This window comes from Typopeltis vanoorti, chromosome 10 (assembly GCF_054136105.1).
Source record: "Typopeltis vanoorti isolate ZY-2024b chromosome 10, IOZ_Tvanoo_1.0, whole genome shotgun sequence".
Lineage (NCBI taxonomy): Eukaryota > Metazoa > Arthropoda > Arachnida > Uropygi > Thelyphonidae > Typopeltis > Typopeltis vanoorti.
Genome location: NC_143558.1, coordinates 39771620 through 39794852, shown reverse-complemented (window position 1 = coordinate 39794852; position 23233 = coordinate 39771620). Strand labels below are relative to the sequence as shown.

The window sequence follows — 23233 nt, the reverse complement described above, 5'->3', positions numbered from 1 at the left end:
AGTTGAATCAATCGTTCTGCCTGATGGTAACACCTCGTAGTGGACAACACCTTTATAATCCCACCACACAGAGAGCATGATCTTCTTTGGATGCAATCCCACTTTCAAGGTTGTTTGTGGCGGTTCGCTCTTGTGCCTCCATGATCTTTTACGTACTACGTCATTGCACACGACCCATTTTTCATCTCCCGTAATCATCCGCTTCAAAAATGGGTCGTTTTCTTGGCGACGTCGCAACGAATCACAGATGAATATGCGAGCAGTCATACTGGCCTCAGTCAATTCATGTGGCACCCAAACATTGAGTTTTGAAGCATATCCCAGCTTGTGCAAATGGTTTTCAACACTTGTATGGGATATGTTCAGTACTGCAGCAATCTCCCATACTGCTTGTGATGGATTTTCGTCGATGATATCCTTCACAACACTTGAATCAACCTCAGTTGGACGACCAGCGCGAGGCGCATCACTGACGTCGAAATCTCCAGAATGGAATTTGGCAAACCACTTTTGGCACATGCATTCTGTTAAGGCACCATCCCCATATACACTGCATATTTTTTATGGGCCTCTGCAGCTCGTTTGCCTTTTTTGAAACAAAAAAGCAAAATACGCTGGTAATGTACATTATTCCCTTCCGTTTCTAAAAATATATTACACACACGCAACTGAAGTAGGCCGAATGAAAATTCACTGAAAGGTTATGTGAAATGTCGCCTTTCAACTGCGCAATAGCGTTGCATGGTATCGCAACAATAGCAACAGGTGAAGTGGCATAAACTTGTACTAATACATAAACCGAATGAACTTATTTGCCAACCCAATACATTGAACTTGAGATAAAAAATAACTTTTGAAGCCAACAAAGTTAAGTGTAGCATTTGATAAATATATTATCAAATGCTAATAAATGTTTTCTTTATCTTCTTTAGGCTATTAACTTTCATACAATTAACAACTAAGTAAATGCCAGCTTGGTTGGATTAGTGCGTTGTCACTTTAACCGGTTGTGGGTTCAAATCCTGCCATGGACATGAATGTTTGTAATTGTCTCCAAGTGGGAAATAAATGTCATTTCCCAATGTGAGACACCACTGCCCCTGCTTATTGGAGAACTGAAGGGGTTTGAAAAAGTTCCATGTTTCTCTAGAGCAGAGTTTCCAGACAATATAAAAAATAAATGAAAAATACAAAAAATTGATAAAAATAGAAAAAACAAACAAACAAACATGTCCTTAGCCCACCCACAGTACAAAATGTACTACAGGTTTGCAAATAACCTTTCATAGATAGGAGTAACATGGAAAAAAAAAAACCTCTGAAAACAAGAAAAGCAAGACAATAAAGACTACTGGTATCATAAAACAGAAATATTAATGAATAAATTAATAAGGTACTGATTTTTAGTATCTGATTATCCAAATTCTTCATCTAAACAGTAACATAAACTAAGAAACTAGTATTTTAATAAAATATTCTCATCAAATCTTATAATAACAACTGATTATAATAACAGCAAGAAGAAAATGCTTGGCATTCCTTGATAAAAGTGAAACACATAAATAATTCTTAACTTACTTTTCAAAAATATCCAAAAGTTGCTGTGCTAAAATGTGAGGAATTCGAAACTGATTTATGTTCAAATATGTAAAAAGATTATCTAATTCTTTGTATGTCTGTTGCAAAGAATTCTGTTGTACTGCATATCTAAGAACACTATTATAAACAGTTACATCTGGTATTGCAGTGCCATTTGCAATTTCTTTCATCATTTCCCAACCTATTTTACCATCCCCATTATGAAATGCTGCACTTGCAAGAGATTGAAGTGGCACAGCAGATCTTGTAAGGCATTTCTGTTTCTCATAAATTGCAATGGCATCTTTCCATTTACTTGTACCACAGAGTCCAATAACAATATTATTAGCTGTATTTGCATCTAAAACACCTATATTATTCTTAAAATGTTCATATATGCTAAATATTTTTTCTTCTGGTGGATCTTTTGCAGTTCCACAAAGAGCCATATAATATGATAAAGTTACAAATGATGGGGTTACATTCCTTGCTTTCATGTAATCCATAAATGAAGTAGCTAACATATAATTTTGTTTGGTCTTTAGTGTGATCATTAATAATCCTTCAAAATTAATATCTGTTATTAAATTATTAACACTCATTGCTTTAGTTTTCAATTCATCCCACTCTTCAGGACTAAGTGATTTTTTGTCTTTACAGAGCTCCCACAATATGTCACTTAAAGCAATTTTTTTATTTATGTGATCATGTTTTGATTTGTTTGGAAAATCTACTTTTGCAGATTGTGTACAAAAATGGCAGACATTCAGAAAATGCTTTTGCATTGACTTTATTCCTAAATGCATATACTGATCCACATTATGCTGATATCTATATTGAAATCGATGACAACCTTCACAAGGCAATTTTAGTAATGAAATATAGTCTAATTTTGGTGTGAAAAATAAAACAAAAGGTCTCAATAGAACTACTCGGAAATATGCACTATTCATCATATAATCTATTGCAAAGCATGTAGGAGATAGAAATAACTTTTCTTGAAAAATCTTGAGTCAAAGTACATACATGTTGTATTCTTGAAGTTCTCTGCCAAACTGCAAAAAAAATATATATAAAAAAATTAATTATTTAACATACATAATCAGAATATATTACATTATAACACATAATTTTGTGTGTGTGTGTGTGTGTGTGTGTGTGTGTGTGTGTGTGTGTGTGTGTGTGTGTGTGTGTGTGTGTGTGTGTGTGTGTGTGTGTTTAATGGTAATAATCCCATTTATGGATGGATATATAACAGGTGCATATATTCAGGGTATTCTAGGTGTCCAGGGAATAGCAATATCACTGATATTATATTTTTGCATTTATTCCTGTTAAAGACTTCCCTAATTGTTTCCTGTTTCGCATGATTCCTAAAATTAAACACAATATACCAATGCTTCATGAAGAGGACATTTTTCAATGTGTAAAACAATATGTTGCATTCACGATGAAAGCCTGGGTGTGTGGCCACAAATATGGACACCTTCGAGTCCTTTGAACATATATATACAGATGGTACAGCAGATCAAATTCTTAGCATTCCAGTGGTTTTGAACCACCCAGAAGGCGAGGTAGGGTGTGTGCTGAGACAAGCATGCAGAAATCAGTGGGTGTGATTGGTTATTGTGTCAACCAATCCAATTGAACCAACGTCATTTATCGAGTTGCTGTTGCATGAAATGTGAACAGACATGTTTAGGACACTGATACAGACAAGTAATTTTCTATAATTTATAATCCCTCCCCCTCATATTTACAATGGGAAAGAGTGTTGATGATCTATTGAATGTCCTGTTTTCTGCCAGAGCTTTCATGGATTGTATGATTATAGTTGAAGGAGGTTGAAACTTGTGTACAAATAAGTAAATAAAATTAGTTATTTCAGCCTTTCTTTAGTTCAATTTGGAAAAATAATAATTTCCCAAGCAATTAATTTTTCCGATTTTTGTGCATATTATATGGCTGTATTTAAAACTGTATCAAAATTCAAATTATCCATGTCAAACTCTATATTTGCCAATGATAATCTAATCTCACCATGAAGCATAGCTATTGTTCATTTGACCTTTATGCTTTCCATATTTAATATATTAATTGATAAATTAAAGTATCCAAAGTTATCCTAAAATTAATTGTACTGGACCAACTAAGATGATTGCTGATGTGCTATGCACTCTTAAAACTTTCATACATCAATAAAAATGCAGTCATATGGTCAAATTGACATGAATTTTGTAACATGTATAAGCCACAGAATAGCACACCCAATCTAAATGGGCACGTGACGCCACTGGTGTGTGTGTGTGCAGTGTTGGTGCCAGGTTATTTTGCACCCTAGGCAAAGTTTACAAGTGCGTCCCTTATTTCACAAGTGCGCCCCTTATTTCATAAACTAAAATGTTTCTAATTGACATTAAACAAAATAAAATTGTCTTTTAGGTTAAATTAATAGGGCTTTTTTTATTTTCTTTTTTAATTAATTTGAAAATTCTCTGTTATAATTCATTTAAAAAAAAAGTTATAAAATACCAAATTTAATATTTTAAAATGTTAACGTTTTAAGATATTTATCTTAACTGAATTTTAAATAGCAGTAAGTTCAAATCATTTAGGTAAGGAACAAAAAAAGAACCAAGAGTTAAATAGTAAAATAGTGTGATGTGTGAGGGATAAGGAAAAATAATCAATACCTAAATCATATATCACTATTTAATTTTGATATTTTAGTCAAATATGAAAAAAGCATAGCTTGAAGTTTTGCACCCTAGGCAGTTGCCTAAATGGTAGCACCAGCCCTCCCTCCCTCCCTCCGTCCGTCCGTCCGTGCGTGCGTGTGTGTGTAAATTGGGGATAGACTGTCTGCAGAAGGCTTCACCTTCGTGAAGCCTTCTGCAGACAGTCTAAGCAAATATCAGTGTTCCTATAGCCAACACAAGGTTGATTGTATCTGATCTGGGTACTCCTGTTTAGTGAGCAAATAATCTGAAATATTGGTTGCCCACTGTGCTTGTAGTCTGTGGCTTTCCTTCACTGTATCATGTTTCTTTTTATCCTTATCTCCCAGAGTGACTGCAAATGATACAATCTTCATGATACAATTTGTGACTGTTGGAATTCATTCCATAGCCTGTGAACCACATGGAACGATTCCCATACAATCATCTTACCACCTCCTGGTCAGTCTTATATCTTGTCACCTGAATTCATTAGTTAAATGAAGTCTTGCAGCTATCCAAGAATTTTGCTATCACGAAATGTCTTATTCTCACTCCAAACATGAAATGGTTAACCATTTCAAAACACCCACTTTTATGTTGTAGCTTCTTCTTCTTCCTAACATGGATTTTAGGCTAGGTGGTAGTTGTAGCTCATTTGCATATACCACTGACTACGACTCATTTATACAAGATAACTAGACTAAGTGTCACTTTTTTACATAATGTACCTAACTTTCATGTTTTTTTATCCTTATCTCCCAGAGTGACTGCAATTTTTATTGTTGTTCCTTAATTTATAGAAACCAGTGTTCGTGAATTTTCACTTTTCCAAATGTGACAACTGTCAGTATACCTTATCAGAAATACGAACGGTAGCAGCATCTTCAGTGTTTATCTGTAACAATATTTTCAACATGTGAATGGTTTACATTAGGTTTATCATCTGTCTGCAATTTCTGCACTAAATGAATCTTGTAAGCTCTAAAAAGTCTTTTGTACATAGTATATTTGTATGTTGTATATAAAGATGATGGAATGTTTAGGTTCATGAACTTTTACCAATTGTTGAAATTTCATGTCTCTCAAATTTTGTTCATATCGCTCCCTGAATTTCTTCTGCAGACAAACTGTAAATGAATTCTGCAAGTTGACTTTCAGAATTCATTGTCATAATTCTATTATATTACTTGGTACCATTCAGTGCACTGAATATCATTTTGACATTCATGCAAAATGCAGCTGCCAGGATCACTTGCCCTGCTGGCAATTAAAATCTAGTGATTTTCATATTTGTCAGTGAAAACCCAGTAATTCTATGAATGCTAGTTTATGAAATATACTTTTGGCATTGGGAGCAATTTTTTTCCCCCTGTGACTTTCACCCATGAAACCCTATATAGTACTATGTTAGTACTGTGAGTGGACCACGGATTTTTTGCCTATTTTTTTAAAATTAATTTTATATAATTTTTTGTATTTTTTTATTTATTTTTTACATAATCTAGAAACCCTGCTCTAAAGACCAAACACAGAACTTTTTAAGTCTATAATAAGTGAGATAATTGTCTCACACTAGACAATGAAATTCATCTCTCACCTAAAGACAATCACAAATATCCATGTCCATGGTGGGATATGAAACCATAACCTATTGGTTGGAGAGCAGATAGGCTAACCACTTAGCCAATCAGGCCAGCCATTATACTGAACACACTGAATAATTGAAAAAAATGTTCAGTTATGATTATTATCACAAACATCAAAGATAAGTATAATTAAAAAAAAAATCTACTGCTTGCCCCACAACCTGATTCTGTAATGTAAGTTTCAAAAAAGTCCATTATCAAAGAAAGCAATCAGGCAAATGCTAACAATGTGAACCCTGGTCTAGAAGGAAGGGGAGCTAACAGATAATTCTCCCTCCAAAAGCAAAGGCTTTTGATAGATTACTGCATTATAAGTTGATAGTTAAACTAGAGCAGATGGGTTTGGATATTAGACTAGTGCATTGGAATGGAGATTGGCTGTCTGATAGGGATCATCAAGTTGTGTATGGGGAAGCAATATCCCAGAAGAGGAACGTCACTAGTGGTGTGCCTCAGAGGTCTGTTTTAGGACCACTGCTGTTTAACCTTTATGTTAATGATAATGGGGAAGATTCGAATGGGGATATACAGCTATTTGCAGATGATGCAAAGTTGGGATGAATTATGAGGAGTAGAGCAGATGTGGCCTTACAAGACTTGAATAGATTGAGTGAATGGGCATGGGAGTAAGGATACCAGTTCAATGTTGTGAAATGTAAGGTTTTAAAATTTAGAAAACAAAGATGGGATGTAGAATTTACTTTTGGTGAGGATATATTGTGGAGGTGGAGGAAATAAGAGATTTTGGGATGATGGTGAATAAGGATCTGAAATTTAGAGGACATATTACCAAAATTGTGAAGATAACACAATGTGGAGGACACTGACTTGCAGCAGTAAAGAGATTATGGTTCCATTGCATATGGCTCTGATTAGGCTATATGAACCAAATCTGTGATCAGATCTACATATGGATCTGATCACAGATTTGGTCACCTGGTTTTCAAAAGGATGAAGAGATGTTGGAGAGGGTCCAGATATAACTGACCAAAATAGTTTCTGATCTCTAGAATGTTGAATATGAAGAGAGGTTGGGACAATGCGATTTGCAATCTAGTGGATAGGAGGAAGAGGGGGTGATATGATAGAGACGTATAAGTTAGTAAGGGGTTGAGTTGTTATAGGATTAACGTTGAAGAGGTTTTTCATAAAATGATAGGAGATTGGGGAAGAACAAGAGGTCAAATCTTCCCCAATATCAGGAGGGTGTAAGCAAGGGAGTGAGAAGCAAGTTTTTTGCATGGAGAGTTGTGACTGGAATGCATTGGCTGAGAGCGTGGTGTTTGCAGAGAATTTGAATGTGTTTAAAGTGTAGTATGATGTGCTGTGTGTATGACAAAAGGGACCTCCTAGATGAGTCTGTGACTCCATGGGGTGTTAGAATAATAAAAAACTAAATGAAATAACATAGAAAGGGTTCTACTCAGAGCAGAACTCACTCTCTGTTTATTTTATGAATATTCCTCTCTTCTTTTCTCTTCTCTTCCTCAAATTAGATTTTGTCCATTTGAGTGCAGTGTTTTCTTAGTTTGCTTGGATTATGTATACTTCATGAAAGACTAATAAAGAAACAGTTTTTAGAAAAATTCTATCTAATATTTATGCGATATTAGATAAGTAATATTATTAAAAATCTGTTAAAAGCAGCCTAAATGGCATAATCTTGAATAGGATGTATCTTTTACAGTGGAGGGAGGGAACACAATCTTGGAGAAAGACTTCTCTTTTTCTTTACTTCTAACACAATATGAAATATATTAGTCTAAAATTTAGAAGAAATAACGTAGAAAGTGGGAAGAGGTAGATCAAACTTAATGTGGCTTAGCCTGAATATGTTAGCTTAATTTTGTATAATTTTAAAAAGTTTACTTTAAAAAAATTATATTTAAGTAACTGGACAATTTTTTAAGATCCCAAACACTAAATCTGTGGTGAAGATACTGGAGGGATTGGTGAGAAGTAGGATACAGAAATGGGTTGATAATAGTAGTATTCTCTGTGGTTATCAGCATGGGTTTGTTAAAAGGAGATCATGTTTTACTAACTTGCTTATGTACTATAACTAAATAATACTAAGATAGTGGCAATGGTTATGAGGCAGTGTGGTGTAACATGGAGTAGTTGACAGGAAGGCATATTTAGTTGGATGTTGCTATAGACTGGGAATGTGGAGGGCAGTCATGAGGAAATGTATAAACAACTTGGATTAGTGAGCAAAGGAAAGGTAATTATTATGGGCGATTTAAATTATGGCAGTATAGACTGGAATGAAGATACAACATTTGGGAATAAGGAAAATGAATTTCTCGAGTTCTTGAGATATAACTATCTCCAGCAGCATGTAAAGGAGGGCATGTCAGGATCGAGAGGTTTAGATCTGATCATTTCTTCATAGGATGTAATTTTGAGTTTCACGATGTCTTCCAGTTGGTGAGAGTGATCATGAAGTGATCACTTGGGTTGTGGCTAGCCATATGCAGACTTTCGTCAGGAAAGGATATATGGGAAATTATAAGGCTGGTGATTATGACAAGCTAAGGAGACAGCTTGGAGCTATAGCATGAACCAAGGAGTTGAGCAGTAAGGAAATAAATGTTGCTTGGGAAATGACAAAGAAATACATAACAGCATCAATGTGTGTGAATGTATTCCAAAGGTCAAAAGGCTGAATAAGGTAGGTATAAAATGGATGAATGAGAGGCTTAAGCATGAAATCTGGAAGAAAAAGAAGGTACTCTGGAGGCAGTACAAGATGAATAATGGCAATAATCAGTTTCATGAAGAGTATAAAAAACACGTCAGGGGGAATGACTCGGTTAGTAAGGAAAACAAAAGTGCAATATGAGCAAAAAATGGCAAATCAGATGAAGAAAAACCTTAGAGAGCTTTTTTTTAGATATGTGGCAAAGTAGAAGGAAGAATGATCATGGTAAGCTGTTAATGGATGAAAATGGTAGAATGGTAACTGCTGCAGAAGACATTGTTGAGGTATTCAATGATCAATTTATAAGGGTGTTTCATCCTAATCAGGGTGGAATCATGAGGATATTAAGTGTAGAGGAGATAGATGAGGATGGCTTAATTGTGAGTGAGCAGAAGGTATTTGAGGAAATAAATAACCTCAATGTCAATAAGGTGATAGGATTTGATGACATATCAACCACACATCTTAAGGGAATGTTCCAGGGAATTGGCAGTACCACTGGCATGCCTGTTTAATAAGGGTCTTACAACAGCACAGGTTCCAAGGGAGTGGAAGGAGGGTAAAACTGTTCTACTGCATAAACATGTGATAAGGATGTAGCTTCAAATTATAGGCCAATCTGTATATCTGCAGTTGTGGCGAAAGTACCGGAGAGATTGGTGAGAAGCAGGATATAGAAATGGATTGATAACATCAGTATTCTCTTTGGTTATCAGCATGGCTTAGTTAAAGGGAGATCATGTTTAACTAACTTACTTATGTGCTATAAGGTTACAAATACCTTGGACAGAGGAGATGCATATACAGTGCTGCACTTAAATTTTGCAAAAGCTTTTGATAGACTGCCATATGATAAGCTCTTAAATAAATTGAAACAGATGGGATTGGAAAAGACTTCTAAGTTGAATCAGTGACTGGCTGTCAGATAGGTATCAGAAAGTTGTATATGGGTGCAATATCCCGAAAGTGGAAGGTCACTAGCTGTGCACTGCAGGAATCAGTGCACCGCTAGTGACCTTCCTCTTTCGGGATATTGCAGAGTCAAGCAGATCCTAGATGAAAGATCTAGGAGTGATGGTGGACAAGGACCTGAAATTCAGGGGCTACAGTACACAAGTTGTGAATACATCACATTGGATAATGGCAATGATGCAGAGGACCCTGACATGCAGAAATAAAAAGGTTATAATGCATTGTATAAGGCCTTGATTAAGCCTCATATGGATTATTGTGCACAGATTTGGTTGCCTGATTTTCACGGTGACAAGAATATGTTGGAAAGGGTCCAAGAAAATTCACAAAGGTGGTCAGTGGTCTTTGGAATGTGGAGTATGAGGAGAGATTAAGAGAATGTAAGTTGCAAAGATTTTTTCATTCTATGAAAAAATCTCTTCCATGTCAACCTGATAACAACCCTTGACATATAAGCTAGTCAAGGGTTGTTATCAGGTTGACATGGAAGAGATTTATTCATAGAATGGGAGAGGGGGGGTAGAACAGAGGCTATCACTGGAAGCAGTATAAGGAGGATGTGAGCAGAGGAGTGCGGACAGGTTCTTTGTATGGAGAGTGGCTGGTGAGTAGAATGCATTGCCTAAGTGTTTTGTGAATGTAGACACATAAAATCAGTTTAAGGCATGGTTGGATGAGAATTGTGCAACAGTGTGTACCTCCCACGATGAGTCTCTGACTCCATGGAGGTCAGATGTTAATAATAAGAATGATAATAATTTCATCTAAATCTATTCAACCAAAGTGGCAGTAGTTTTATGTACGGTAATCTGAACATCTATTAAATGGGCTTATCAAATGTTATTTGGTAAGCCCATTTAATTTGGTAAGCAGGAAGTAACGAATGATTCGAGGATCACAGTGTATGGTAGATTTAATTATTTGAGATCAAGTGAGTACACATGGTTTGTTTTCCAGGAAAGATGATGAATGAAATTGAAATGACTTGAGGAGTAAGCAAGCAAGGGGTTTGCAGTGGCACTAGTAACAAATGATTTAGTTGGGAACAAGGAAAATGTGAGAATGAATGTCAGAAGATTGTTAAGGAAAGTAAAAGATAACAGTATGGAAGGAAAAGTAGTCAATGTGTTGTCCAGATATGACAGTGATGAGTTGAGATAACAAGCAATGATAATGAACAGAATGTTAGTAGTCCTGTGTGAGGAGAAAGAAGTGCTGTTTGTGAACATGTAGGACGAGTTTAAGAATTATATATGATTGATGGACTGCATTTAAATGGTTCTGATGCAAGTCCACTAGAGAGACTATTGTGAAAAGGGAGAGTAATGACAAAGGTGAACAGGAGATCTGAGGAAGCAAGAGGTGATGTGGAAAAGCTGGAGAGAGTAGAATAGAAGAGATTGAAGGAGTGCATGTAAATGGAAAGATGAGTAGCATGAGAAGAATGAGAGAACTGGAATGCCAGAAAGATTGAGAAAAGGAAAAGTCGGGATGGATATGAGATACTGCATGAGAAGAGTGAATATTGAAAGCAGCAGACAACAAAGGAATGTGCTAGCATAAAACACCCAATGGCAGGAATTCAGGAGTCATATATGATCTGAGAAGTGAATATCATTCATTCATGAGATTAGCGCCTCCGTAACGCAATTGGAAGAACGACGGTACGTTGAGCCCTTCAATTGGAAAAGGTCTAAGTTCGATTCTCGTCATGATGGGAGGAATCTTTATATGGGCTTTTTTCAGTTGAAGGTGAGTTAGCTATCTCGTATGGAGGTAGCAGGGATTTTTCTCCCAGAAACTCAGGTTTTTCATCCCATGTCCAGGACAAATCAGCCCTTCAGAACACATGCAATTTACAGACAAAAAATACTAGTGGTGGGCGGTAGATGGCATTGATGTATATGATAATAGTAGAGGTTAGGGGTAGTTGGTGGATGGAGTGGTGAAGATGGAGAGTTGTGGGTGTCCTCCCTTGATGAGTCCTTGTACTCCTTGGAGGTGTCACAAAAAAAAAAAATAAAATAATAATATTGCACCCTTCTTACCTAGCTACTATCTTATGATATCAGTCCCCCTTTCCCTTGTGAATAGATTGCCAGCTTCCTCTCTGGTTGTTCACAGTGGGTCACAGTGAAAGGTTTCCTTTCAGATTTTTTAACTAGTGCTGGTATACTGCAGGGCTCCGTGCTTTCATATATACTCTTCCTCCTTTACATCGGTGATCTTTTCTCTGACATCCAAATCCAATCCTAATTATAACTTTGCTGATGACAGTACTCTTCACTCCTTTTTTTTCATTTTCAAAACCTTGTAATGCTCAGGTAATTTGCACTTCTACATCTTTAACCATCTTCTTCTGCCTTAAGGTTCATGCAGTGCTATTCTCATGCAGTGTAAGGATAACCTGGTGAAAGTTAATGCCTTCAAAATGCAATCCTGTCTTATTTCCAAGAAGAAAGACCATGCTTCACTCTCTCTCTCACTTTTGATAGTATTCTGCTTGCTCACAACTAGGATCCGTTTTCTCTTTTTTGGGTTAACTCCCACATAACTCTTCTGGCATAAGTGCATCAGGTCTATAGCCTCTTCAGCCTCCAAAAAAGCTTGGTTCTGTTCTGAACAGTACTGCTCAACTCATAATACCTTACAAAGCTCAAATTCGCCTGACCTTAAAATACTGTTATCACATTTGGGGTGGTGCACCTAAGACCTCCCCCAGAATGCTTACTGTATTCAGAAGCAAGCAATTCATTTAACTGGTGAACCTTTATTCATTGTCTCCTTACAGATGCTTTTCTATAGATGCTCAGTTGCTGCATTATGTCTTTTTTTTAATAGGTATTTCCATGGGCACTGCTTCACTGAACTGGCTGATATCATCTTTCCACTTTCCTCTAACCATGTATAAAAATGAGCAGGTGCTGGTCAACACTCTTATACAGCTCAACTCAAAACTCATTGAACCAATTTCTCATCTTCCACTTTCATTCCCTATACCTCAGCTCTTTGGAACAATCTTTCCTATATTGTTTTCTCTAATGATTATAATCTTCAGGTCTTGAAGAAACATATCAACAAATTGCTTTCTTCTTTCTAGCCCCTTGTCCACACTGAACTGGCCTGCTATTATCCCTCCTGCACATCCCTATAGCACTGTCGTGCCATAGGTCTTGGGACATTTTGTTTGTGAAGCTGATTCCCAATTCATAACATGCATGCAAAATAGTCATTTCCTATTTTTATTTGAGATTATCAGTTTATTGTATTCTTCAGTTTCTTAATTATGAAAACAGTATTGATAACTGTCAAATTTTTTATTTTGACAACTATCTATTGAGTGAACCTAAATGTAACAAGCTCTTCAAAAACTAAAATTCTATCCAGAATAGAAGTCTGTTATTGATTATCATATGTATTTTAAGATGAAGACAATTATAATAGTGTCATAAGTATACATAACAGCTCATACTTGATTCTAATCTTGACCTTGACCATTAGATATTAGTAATAAAAAAAAAAAAAAAAAAAAGTTTATCTGCACAATGTTTCTCAACAGTGGTTTTGTATAATGATCTGAAATTATTCTGCAGAACACTACTAACGCCATTTATGATAATTAAACTGTTAACAAGAGCGATTATCACCGGAGGACAACCAGTGGGTGTCCTCCTCATATGAGTCTTCAGACTCCTTGGAGGTGTCAATAATAATAATTACCAAAATCACTTTCTTCCTCATGGACAAGAAATAGCATTAAAGGTAGCTCTCATCAACAGAATTTTTAATGAGAGTTGTCTTCATGGGCAAATTACCATTAAAAATTCAGTTCCCTTTAAAATCTTAATAAAAATTCTTAACATGAAAGATTCAAACATAACAGTCAATTCTGATATTAGTTTATTGTTTATCAATATACCACTGGCAGAGACTCTTGACTTTATTAAGCCATATTTCTGCTCTGACATATCTGAATTATTCAAATTCATCATTAATTCAGGTTAATTTCCACAGAAAGGCAAAATATACAAACTGCTAGATATTTGTAATTGATCCACTCTCCCCAAGCTGACTTTTATATGGAATTTCTAGAATCCAAGGCTCAAGACACCTACCATAAACCAACAATTAATATGTTATGTAGATGAAGTGTTTACTATTTGACCTCATGTCTTAGACCAGGGGTCTTCAAAGCATGGCCTGCGGAGCTCTTTGAAGTGGCCTACCAGCCATTTTGAAAAAATAACTACTTAACATTAAAACACGATTAAATAAAAAAATAATTTCAATGAAGCCCACGGGCCACTAAGCTATACTGCAGTATTTAGAATTGTAAGATGCTTTCCAGATTCAGAAGGAACACTGTGCATTTGATACTTTACATAAAATCGTATAAAAATAAATATTAAATAGACATGCTTCTTCAGCCATCCCAGTGCCAAGCGGTACTTAAGTACTAGTACTAACATCACAGGCTGAAGCAGTAGTTCGTTCTAGTGCACTGTCTAGTGCCTTCCAGATACATCTCGAAGGTTCTCAATACTTCGTTATTTTCATATAAATACAAGAGGATCTCATCCACAGTCAGTCAGTCAGTCAGGAACAGTGTGATATTCATGTATAAGCGCATGCAGGTTCACCATAGCCTGTTGTGGTTTTATATTGCCAGACTTTTTTCATTAGTGTGAGATATATTCAGTGGATAATGACCATTACACGGCTATTTTGGATCATTTTTTGGGTTCACCTTCCATCACTATGGCATCTACGAGTAAAAAGCATAAATCAAGTGATTCTTGTTGGGTTTTTAATGAAAAGTGGACCAATTTGTACTTTTTTGTGCCGATCGACGATAAGCCAGTGCATTTAATTTGTCATGTGTCAGTATCAAAAGAATACAATATAAATTGACACTGTGAGACAAAGCATGCGTCCAATTGCAATCACCTTTAAGGGCAGCTTCGTGTGGACAAAGCGAACCGTCTCCAAATTGATTTAAATTCCAGCAGGTTACGTTTAAAAAGCAGAGGGAAGAGAGCAAAGCGTGCGTCAAAGTAAGTTATGTAATAGCGGAAAAAGTTGCTAAAAAATCAAAAGCCTTCTTGGGTGGAGAGTTTGTGAAAGAGTGCCTGGGGCAATTCTGTGCCCAAATAATGAGGAAGTGTTTAAAAAACCGAGTTTGTCGGGGGGTAACTGTAGCACGATGTGTCAAAGAACTTGCCATGACATTGAAGGAACTTTAAAAAAAAAACGTTCATCCGAACTTACGTCATATTCGCTTGCTTTAGATGAGAGCACAGATGTGAAGGATACAGCACAACTGGCTATCTTTGTCTGTGGCACTGATCAACAATTCAGTGTAACAGAAGACCCGCTAGCATTTGTATCTATGAAGGGAACGACGAAAGGCACTAATATTCTTGAAGTCGCCACGAAAACCTTCCGGCATTTCGACCTCAGCTTAACAAACCTCGAGGGTGTGGTAACTGATGGTGACCCTGCTATGGTGGGAAAGAATGAAGGGTTTGATGCACTGCTACGGAAGAACTGGAACTAGAAGGGAAAAGATTTCGTCCATTACCACTGTTTAATCCACCAGGAGAATTTGTGCACGAAAACTACTGGATTTGAGAATGTCATGAAAGTTATCGTGACTGTCGTCAACATTATTAGGGCAACAGGATAGAATCATCATCAATTCCAAGAGTTTTTGACCCAAGAGTGCAAAGTGGATCACGGTGATTGGTTTATCATAATGATGCGCATTGGTTGAGCAGAGGAAAGGTTCTTAAAAGTCTTTGACTTAAGAAGCAAAATACTGCAGTTCATGCAAACCAAGGGGAAGCAGATTGCGGAATTCAATGATCCGAAGTGGATCACAGACTTTGCCTTTGTGACCGACATCTCGTTGCATATGAATGACCTAAATATGAGGCTACAATCCAAACATCAACTGGTGCAGTTGATGTTTGGTCACATCAAAGCTTTTGTGGCCAAGCTCAAACTTTGGAAGGCACAACTCGCAAAAAAGACTTAAATGATTTTCAGCTTCTCGCTGGGTCCAACTGTTCATCTCTTGATGAATACACTACAAAATTAGCCGTGCTGCGAAGTGAGTTCGAAGAGATTTAGATTTATTTTCAATGCTATTCAGTGTCAATGCTGCCGAAATGCCAGGCTCAGAACAAATGGAGCTGCTTGAACTCCAAAACAACTCTTCTTTGAGAGAAAAATTATTCAATGTGCCCTTACTTACATTTTACAAAGACTACATTTCTGAGGACGCATTCCCTAATCTTTGCCTGCATGCTTTGAAGATGTGCACTTTGTTAGGAAGCACATGTGAGCAGTTCTCCAGAATGAAGCATGTGAAGTCCAAGACAAGAACTCAGATTATGGACATCTAGAGAATACTCTGTGGATAGTGACTTCCAACATCGACAAGCTGGTCAAGGAAAAGCATTGCTAAGTTTCCCATTGACACTGTAAAAAATGAAAGTTTTCTTCATTAAATTATCTTTTTTCATGTATTGATTCTATTTACTTATCATGAACCTGACTCCGACTACCAACGCTCTTAAAGCTGGGTTTGTTTATTTTTATAGGATTTTATGTAAAGTATCAAATGCATTGTGTTCCTTGTGAATCTGGAAAACATCTTACAATTCTAAATACCGCAGTATAGCTTAGTGGCCTGCAGGCTTCATTGAAATTTTTAGTGCAGCCCGCACCGTCTGAAAGGTTGAAGACCCCTGTCTTAGACACATTACATACTTGCACCATCACCCATTCCAAAAATAGGCATCCCCAAAACACACATGCATAGCAAGGGCTATTTGTTAAAATGACTCAGCCCTTGAATAGTTTTCAAAATGCTCCATACAGAAATTGGTCAGAAGAGGGGAGAACGGAGAGTCCATGGGAGCCTATATTTCTATATAGAGCATTTTGAAAAACATGCTCTTGATACCGCCAGTCTCAAACCTTTTATTTGGTTAAGATATACTGATGATGTGTTTACTATTTGGTAACATGGCTCAGACACCCTAGTTGCAATTTAATGGAATTGATTTACGAGAAATAATTAAGAGCAATAATTAAGCATAAAGAGAAATAATTAAACAACAGTTATATATTTGGTTTAATCCTTTATCCAAGTGTAAGCAAACAAAGTTTGTGCCTAAAGTATTTTCAGGACTCGGGCAACTCGTGGCAAAGGTAGTATAACTTCTCATCACTTGCCTTAGTATCCCATAATGCAAAGCACATCTCCTTGCAGACATGTATAATGCTATGCATTAAGGGAAGGGTCTACCCAGACCGGTTTCGACCTTTATTGAGGTCTCATCAGTGGGAGCCAGACCCAGAGGTGGTGATACTCAGGTGGAAGTAATGGAGAAGTCATATTTCCAAATACCAGTTGCCAAAAGGTGTCACACCTTATTGTTAAAATTCTCTGGATTAGAGATAAGTTGATGGAAGTCTTTCCACTTGGCTATGCTACCAATTATATATTTAGTTTAATCCTTTATCCAAGTGTAAGCAAACAAAGTTTGTACCTGAAGTATTTTCAAAAATATGAAAATACTTCAAGTGCAAACTCTGTTTGCTTACACTTGGATAAAGCATTAAACTAAATATATAATTGGTAGTGAAAGTGAAAAAACTTCCATCAATTAAACAACAGGTTTAATCGATTTCAATATTTCATCTCAGTCAAAGAGACATCATCAGGAATACAATGTTAAAACTATAAAAACACATAAGAAATAATAAGTGGAAGAAACGAGGTTTCTTGCAAACTCTTTTCTAATTTAAAAGAGAGAGAGTCAGTAGCATCTATTATGCGATGGAGAGTGTAGTTGGGTTTATGAATTTTTGGCAATTCGTATATTAGGCTCTTTCCTCCTCCACCTCAACAGTCAATACCCCAGAATCCAGTTCACTATCAAAAAAAGAAAAAAAACAACAGCTTGCTTTTTTTAGATACTCTAATCATACGTCTGCCCAATGGTACCCTTTCTTTCTTTCTTTACAGAAAACCAACCCACACAGTTAGATACAATACATATATAAACTTTCCCACCATTTCCCCCCTTTCTCGATGATATTATTATTATTATTATTATGGGCAAGTCCAAGGGAGGCCCTAAACATCACTTCAAGAACTACCCAACATTTGCGCAGTATGTATCATACTTGCTTTGAACTCATTCACAGTCACGATACCCATAACAGACTGTGGTAACCTATTGCACTCATTCATCCAAGCAAAAATTTCAAAAAACTTAGTTCTAACACCCTTGCCAACTACACTCTTACTCAGTTTCCATGGATGGCCCTCTAGTTCTCCCACCACCAGACTTGTTCTGAAAAATTTCCTCTGAATTAATCTTGTGAAAACCATTCAGTAATTTATATGTCTCAATCATATCACCCCTTTTTGCCTATCAACCAGTTTCTGTAACCCACAAATCTTCAACCTGTTCTCATAAGGTTCATTCCATAGACCTGCTACCATCTCAGTCACTTGCTTCCTCATCATCACCAAGAAACCCTGGCACCCAAACCTGCATGAAGTAGCCAAAATTGGGTCTTATCAAGGCTGAATAAAGAGGAACCTGCTTGTCAAAGTATTCTTCAGTAACCAAGTGATCTGATGAGCTGCTTTAGCTACTTTTGCTATGTGCCCCCTAAACTTTAACTCCCTATCCACTAACACTCCCAAGCCTCTGGCTTCATCAATTTCCTGGAGTACAGTTCCACCAATGTGGTATACAGCTGGTAATCTTTTCACCACAAAATGCATAACCTTACACTTTGTAACATTAAACTGACATAGATTCTCCTTTGCCCAGTCTGCCAATCTATCCAAACCATCCTGCAAAATTTGAACATCACCTGTATTAACTATTGCTCTACCCAGTGGCATAGCTAGAGAGGGGCAGACTGCCCCAGACAGCACTTTGAACCTTTTTGAACTTTTATAGTTAATTCTAAAACACAGTCTCGAGAACTCAGTTCCAAATATTGTAATACTGCTGTGAATTTTCCTCACGATTGCTGTAAGTGTTGCTAGTTGTGAGAGGAGTTTTTATAAATAAAATTGATTACAAATTACCTATATTACTATGAAATAGACTTCGCCAATTTCATCAATGATTTTGCTAACAGAAAAACAAGAAACATAACATTTTAGAATGTTGAAATAAAGTTTTACTTCAAAAATAAACATAGCATTTTAATTTATTTCCCTATACGTTGTTTTGACTTTTTGTAGTATTTTTGGTGTGTATTGAGAGGGACAGCAAACTCAGGGGCCACCCAGGGTGGCAAAAGCTCTAGCTACACCACTGGCTCTACCCAACTTTACATCATCAACAAAACTGACCAGTTCCCCTCAGATCCTTTCCTATATCGTTAATGAACAAATTAAACAATAGTGGTCCTAGAACAGAACCCTGTGGCATGCCACCAGTCATAGGCCTTTTTTGGATTCTACTCCTAAATAAATTACTCTCTGATATCTCCCCAACCATCCTACTATCCATCTCACTAACCCTATATCCATCGCATGTGCTGCAGTTTACTGATTAGAATTCCATGTGATATCCTGTCGAAGGCCTTTGCAAAGTCCAGCAGTATCACTATAAACCCATTAACTTTATCCAACTCGGCTATCACTGTATTGTAAAACGTGAGCAATCTTTTGACCGACTTCTCCAATATTTTGACAACTCCTGATATGCTGATCAGTTGGTAATTTACAACATCAGTCTTGGAACCTCCTTTTGCAATGGAACTATTTTCTCCCCTTACCACCCCTTTGGGATTAACCCAGAGCTGAGACTTAAATTAAACAATATGGTCAAGGGCACTGACAATTCCCTTGCTGACTCATGTAAAACTTGAGCTGGTACACCATCCAATCCCACCTTAATGTGAATGTATTCACATTAAGGTTCTGTAATATGCTATGCACCTCCATTTCATTTACTTCAGTTCCTGTATATGCCTTTGGTGCTCTTGTTCCTGCAATATCACCATCTAGATGACATACTCCTGCAAAGTGTTCACTTAGTAATTCTACTATTTCGACTAATTCAGTTACCTTGCCATTGGCAATTATGAGATCATCAAAACCCTTATAAATAGAGCCTTCATCTTCTGTTCCATCCAAGCTTCCCTTACAGCAGAATTTGCCTTTATTTGCCAAACCTTCCTGCCCAATAGTTACAATGCCAAAAAAATCTACAAATTATCTGTCCCTTCTATCCCCTCACAACATAAAGACTATGGTAATGTCATTACCGTTCCCTATATATGGGATACTTCAGAAAAACTAGCCAGAACTTTGAAGAGGTATAATCTCTGCACTGCTTTCAAACCTCATTTGAAGTTGGTTTCCCTTCTCCACTCTCCTAAGGATCTGCTTCTTCCCGTCCCCCTCTCAATTCCAGGTATTTACAAGGCTTCTTGTTCTTGCAAATTAACATATTATGGTCAGACTAGGAGATTTACTAACATCCATGATCTACGATGGTCAATAAAGTCTAGCAGGACATGTCTCGGATACCTTGCACACAATCAGACGGAAGAAAACCATTATGCTCCATCGCAGCAAATACAAACTTGAAAGACTTTTTAGAATCTCCAGCAACTTAAAAAAAAAAAAAAAAAACAGCATAATCTTAATAAATATAGTTGCATTAAACTTCCCAAAATTTGGGAAACTTTAATTCTTAGACCTCCCACCTAATATCTAAGGCTAGTCAAGAGCACTCATAAACACAACACCTGTAGGACTTCAGCATTTATTCATTCTACCTCATTTCTTCTGCTTATTATTTCTTGTGTGTTTTTGTATGTGTTATTACAATATTAACATTGTATTCTTGATGATGTCTCTTTGACTGAGACGAAATATTGAAATCGATTAAACCTTTTATTTAATTATTTTTCTTTTTTGTTGTAAATTAATTCCATTAAATTGCCTAAATACTCATTTACTAATTCTGCATGGCTGAGACATTTAACTCCTTTCTCCTCCACCTCAACAGTCAACACCCAAGAATCCAGTTCACCATTGCAAAAGAAAATGACAACAGCTTGCCTTTTTTAGATACTCTAATCATGTCTGCTTAATGACATCTTTTCTTTTACAGTTTATACAACCCACCCACATAGGTAGATATATAGATTTTACCATCATCCACTCCTCAACAATATGATGTCATCAAAACCCTTGTCAACAGTCTCCAACCTCTGTTCCACCCAAGCTTCCCTTACAGTGGAACTCAACTTTATTCACCTTCCTGTCTAATGGTTGAAATGCCAAAAAGATCTACAAATTATCTGTCCCTTCCCTTCAACCTCTTCCTCGAGTATAAAGACTCCAGTAATGTGATTAGTATCCATATGCAGGGCACTTCAGAAAAAACAGCCAGAAACTTAGAAGTTCTTTGCACTGTATTCAAACCTCATTTGAATCTAGCTTTCCTTCTCAGTTCTCCTAAGGATCTGCTTCCTCCCCCCTCTCTAATAGGTGTTTACAAAGTTCCTCGATCTTGCAACTTATCATATTATGGTCGGACTGAGAGATCTACTAACAACTGCCTGGATGAACCCAAAAAAATACATCCAACATCACAATTATAATCAGTCAGGTATAGCAGACCGTGGCTTGGATGCGTTGCACAGAATCAGATAAAAGAAACCTAACATACTCCATCACAATAAATACAAACTTAAAAGACTCTTTTCAGAACCTCCAGCAACTTAAAAAAAAAAACAGCCTAATCTTAATAAATATGGTTGCATTAAACTTGGGAAACTTGAATTTTTAGACCTCCTACCCAATATTTAATGCTAGCGAACAGCACCCATAGACAACCCGATGGATTATCTATGGGTGCTGTTCGCTAGTAGGGCTTTAGTCTTTATTTATTCTACCACAGTTCTTCCACTTATTGTTTTTTGTGTGTTATTGCAATTTTTACATTGTGTTCCTGAAAATGTGTCTGTGACAGAGAGGAAATAGTGAAATGATTAAACCTGCTGTTTAATTATTTATCTTTGTGATGTAGTTATTCCATTAACTTGTATTATAATTATCCTGGTACAAAAATAAACACATCACCATCTAAATCAATCATGCAATCTACTTTATCTTGTAAAATCATTCACTTACAACCATTTCTTGAAAAATCTACAATCATGCCTTGAAAAGGTAAGAGGTATTTTGCATTCTTCAATAACATATGGCATGCTTTCAATGTTGTTAAGCATAACTTAGCACCTTTCAAAAGAAGTTCTGACTGGTTATGATGTAAGATTGATTCAAGCATAAACTGGTTCAAGTTTCTAATGAAATAATAAATTTTGCTGGCTATTCATGTTTGCATAACTGGCCAAAATGCTCTGAAAATATACTTTTATTTCCAAAACAAGTAAAGATTTCCTTCAAAATTACTAAACAGATGTATTTCCAAGAACACTTCTATATTTGAAAATGATTTTCCCAATAATAATGTTATAAACTGCATACCAAATGTTTCCTTAATTCACTTTTTTTTCAAGGATTTTAATGTCATGAAATAAATAAAAAAATCAATGAAAAAATAAAACGTGTTTATTTTTGCTAATTAAAAACTAAAACTTACATCAAAAGAAAATTGCCGGAATTTATATATATATATAATAAATCTCCCTCACAAAATATTTGTAACTTATACATTTCAAGCATGGATATGTTAGATGCTGTCTTAATCCGATATTTACGAAATCTGCATTTTTAAGGGCTTTGCAATGCTTCATTTTCTCTTCTCTTTATAAAGCTTCTTAAGGAAACTAAATTATTATACAGCTCTTCTTGAATGATCTTCGAATACTTATGTAAATACATGTATTTAATTTCATGTAATGCTATTCGCTTTTGACAATTACCAAATTATTTTTTAAGTGTTCGCTAAATTATTAGACTAAAATTAATGAGAACAAAAATGTCTTTCCCATCTGTGTTTACATGCGCACGTGTTCGAGTCAACAAAACATCTTCACTCTCCAACCAACATGAATGTAAGTTCATTTGGGTATAAATGTTTGTGAATGCTAAGTTCTGAAGAGTTATTTTTTTACTTAAAAGGAAAAAAAAAAAGAAGAAATAGTACATCACCTGAACATGCTACTGTATCAAGCAATTAATTAAAAACACAAACTTTCCCTCTCATTTCTCCGCAAGTGGCGCCGCTAACTGGAGCCGAAATGGGCATCTTTTCTCCCAGTAATTTTTATTTATTTGTTTGTTTATTTTATTAACTTTTCTTTCTTATTACCAGGATATTCGGCTTCTATGCATATCTCCTGGGCAGGAAAAAAAAAAAAGAGGCTAGTACTGTACATCCCTTACTATTTACTATTACCTTCCATCCCACACAGACATACATACGCACTATCTACGCGATCAATAATGCCATGTACTTCTTGGTTGCTAGTTCCAGGGATTCATAGAATCTGATAATGATATCGCAGATTTTGTATTTATGAAAGTAAGAACAAAAGTTTCTCTTGTATTCTTAAATAGCGTATCATATTTTAAATAAAATTACTGTAAT

General features: G+C 36.1%; 1 protein-coding gene across 2 annotated transcripts in view; it reads right to left on the bottom strand.

The window, feature by feature from the left end:
• mldr (mitochondrial ribonuclease P catalytic subunit) overlaps window positions 1–22855 on the bottom strand; it is a 112957-nt gene extending 90102 nt beyond the window's left edge. Inside the window, exons 1-2 of one of the 2 annotated variants that reach the window (XM_090398952.1) lie at window positions 22795–22855; window positions 1579–2633 (exon numbers count right to left, since the gene is read on the bottom strand). In XM_090398952.1, the coding sequence (XP_090255078.1) occupies window positions 1579–2534 (956 nt within the window). In that variant the 5' untranslated portion in view covers window positions 2535–2633; window positions 22795–22855. Of the gene's footprint in view, window positions 1–1578; window positions 2634–22282; window positions 22370–22794 lie in introns of those variants that run through there. The other variant, XM_090398953.1, reaches the window with a different exon arrangement.
• Between the last annotated feature and the right edge of the window lie 378 nt (window positions 22856–23233).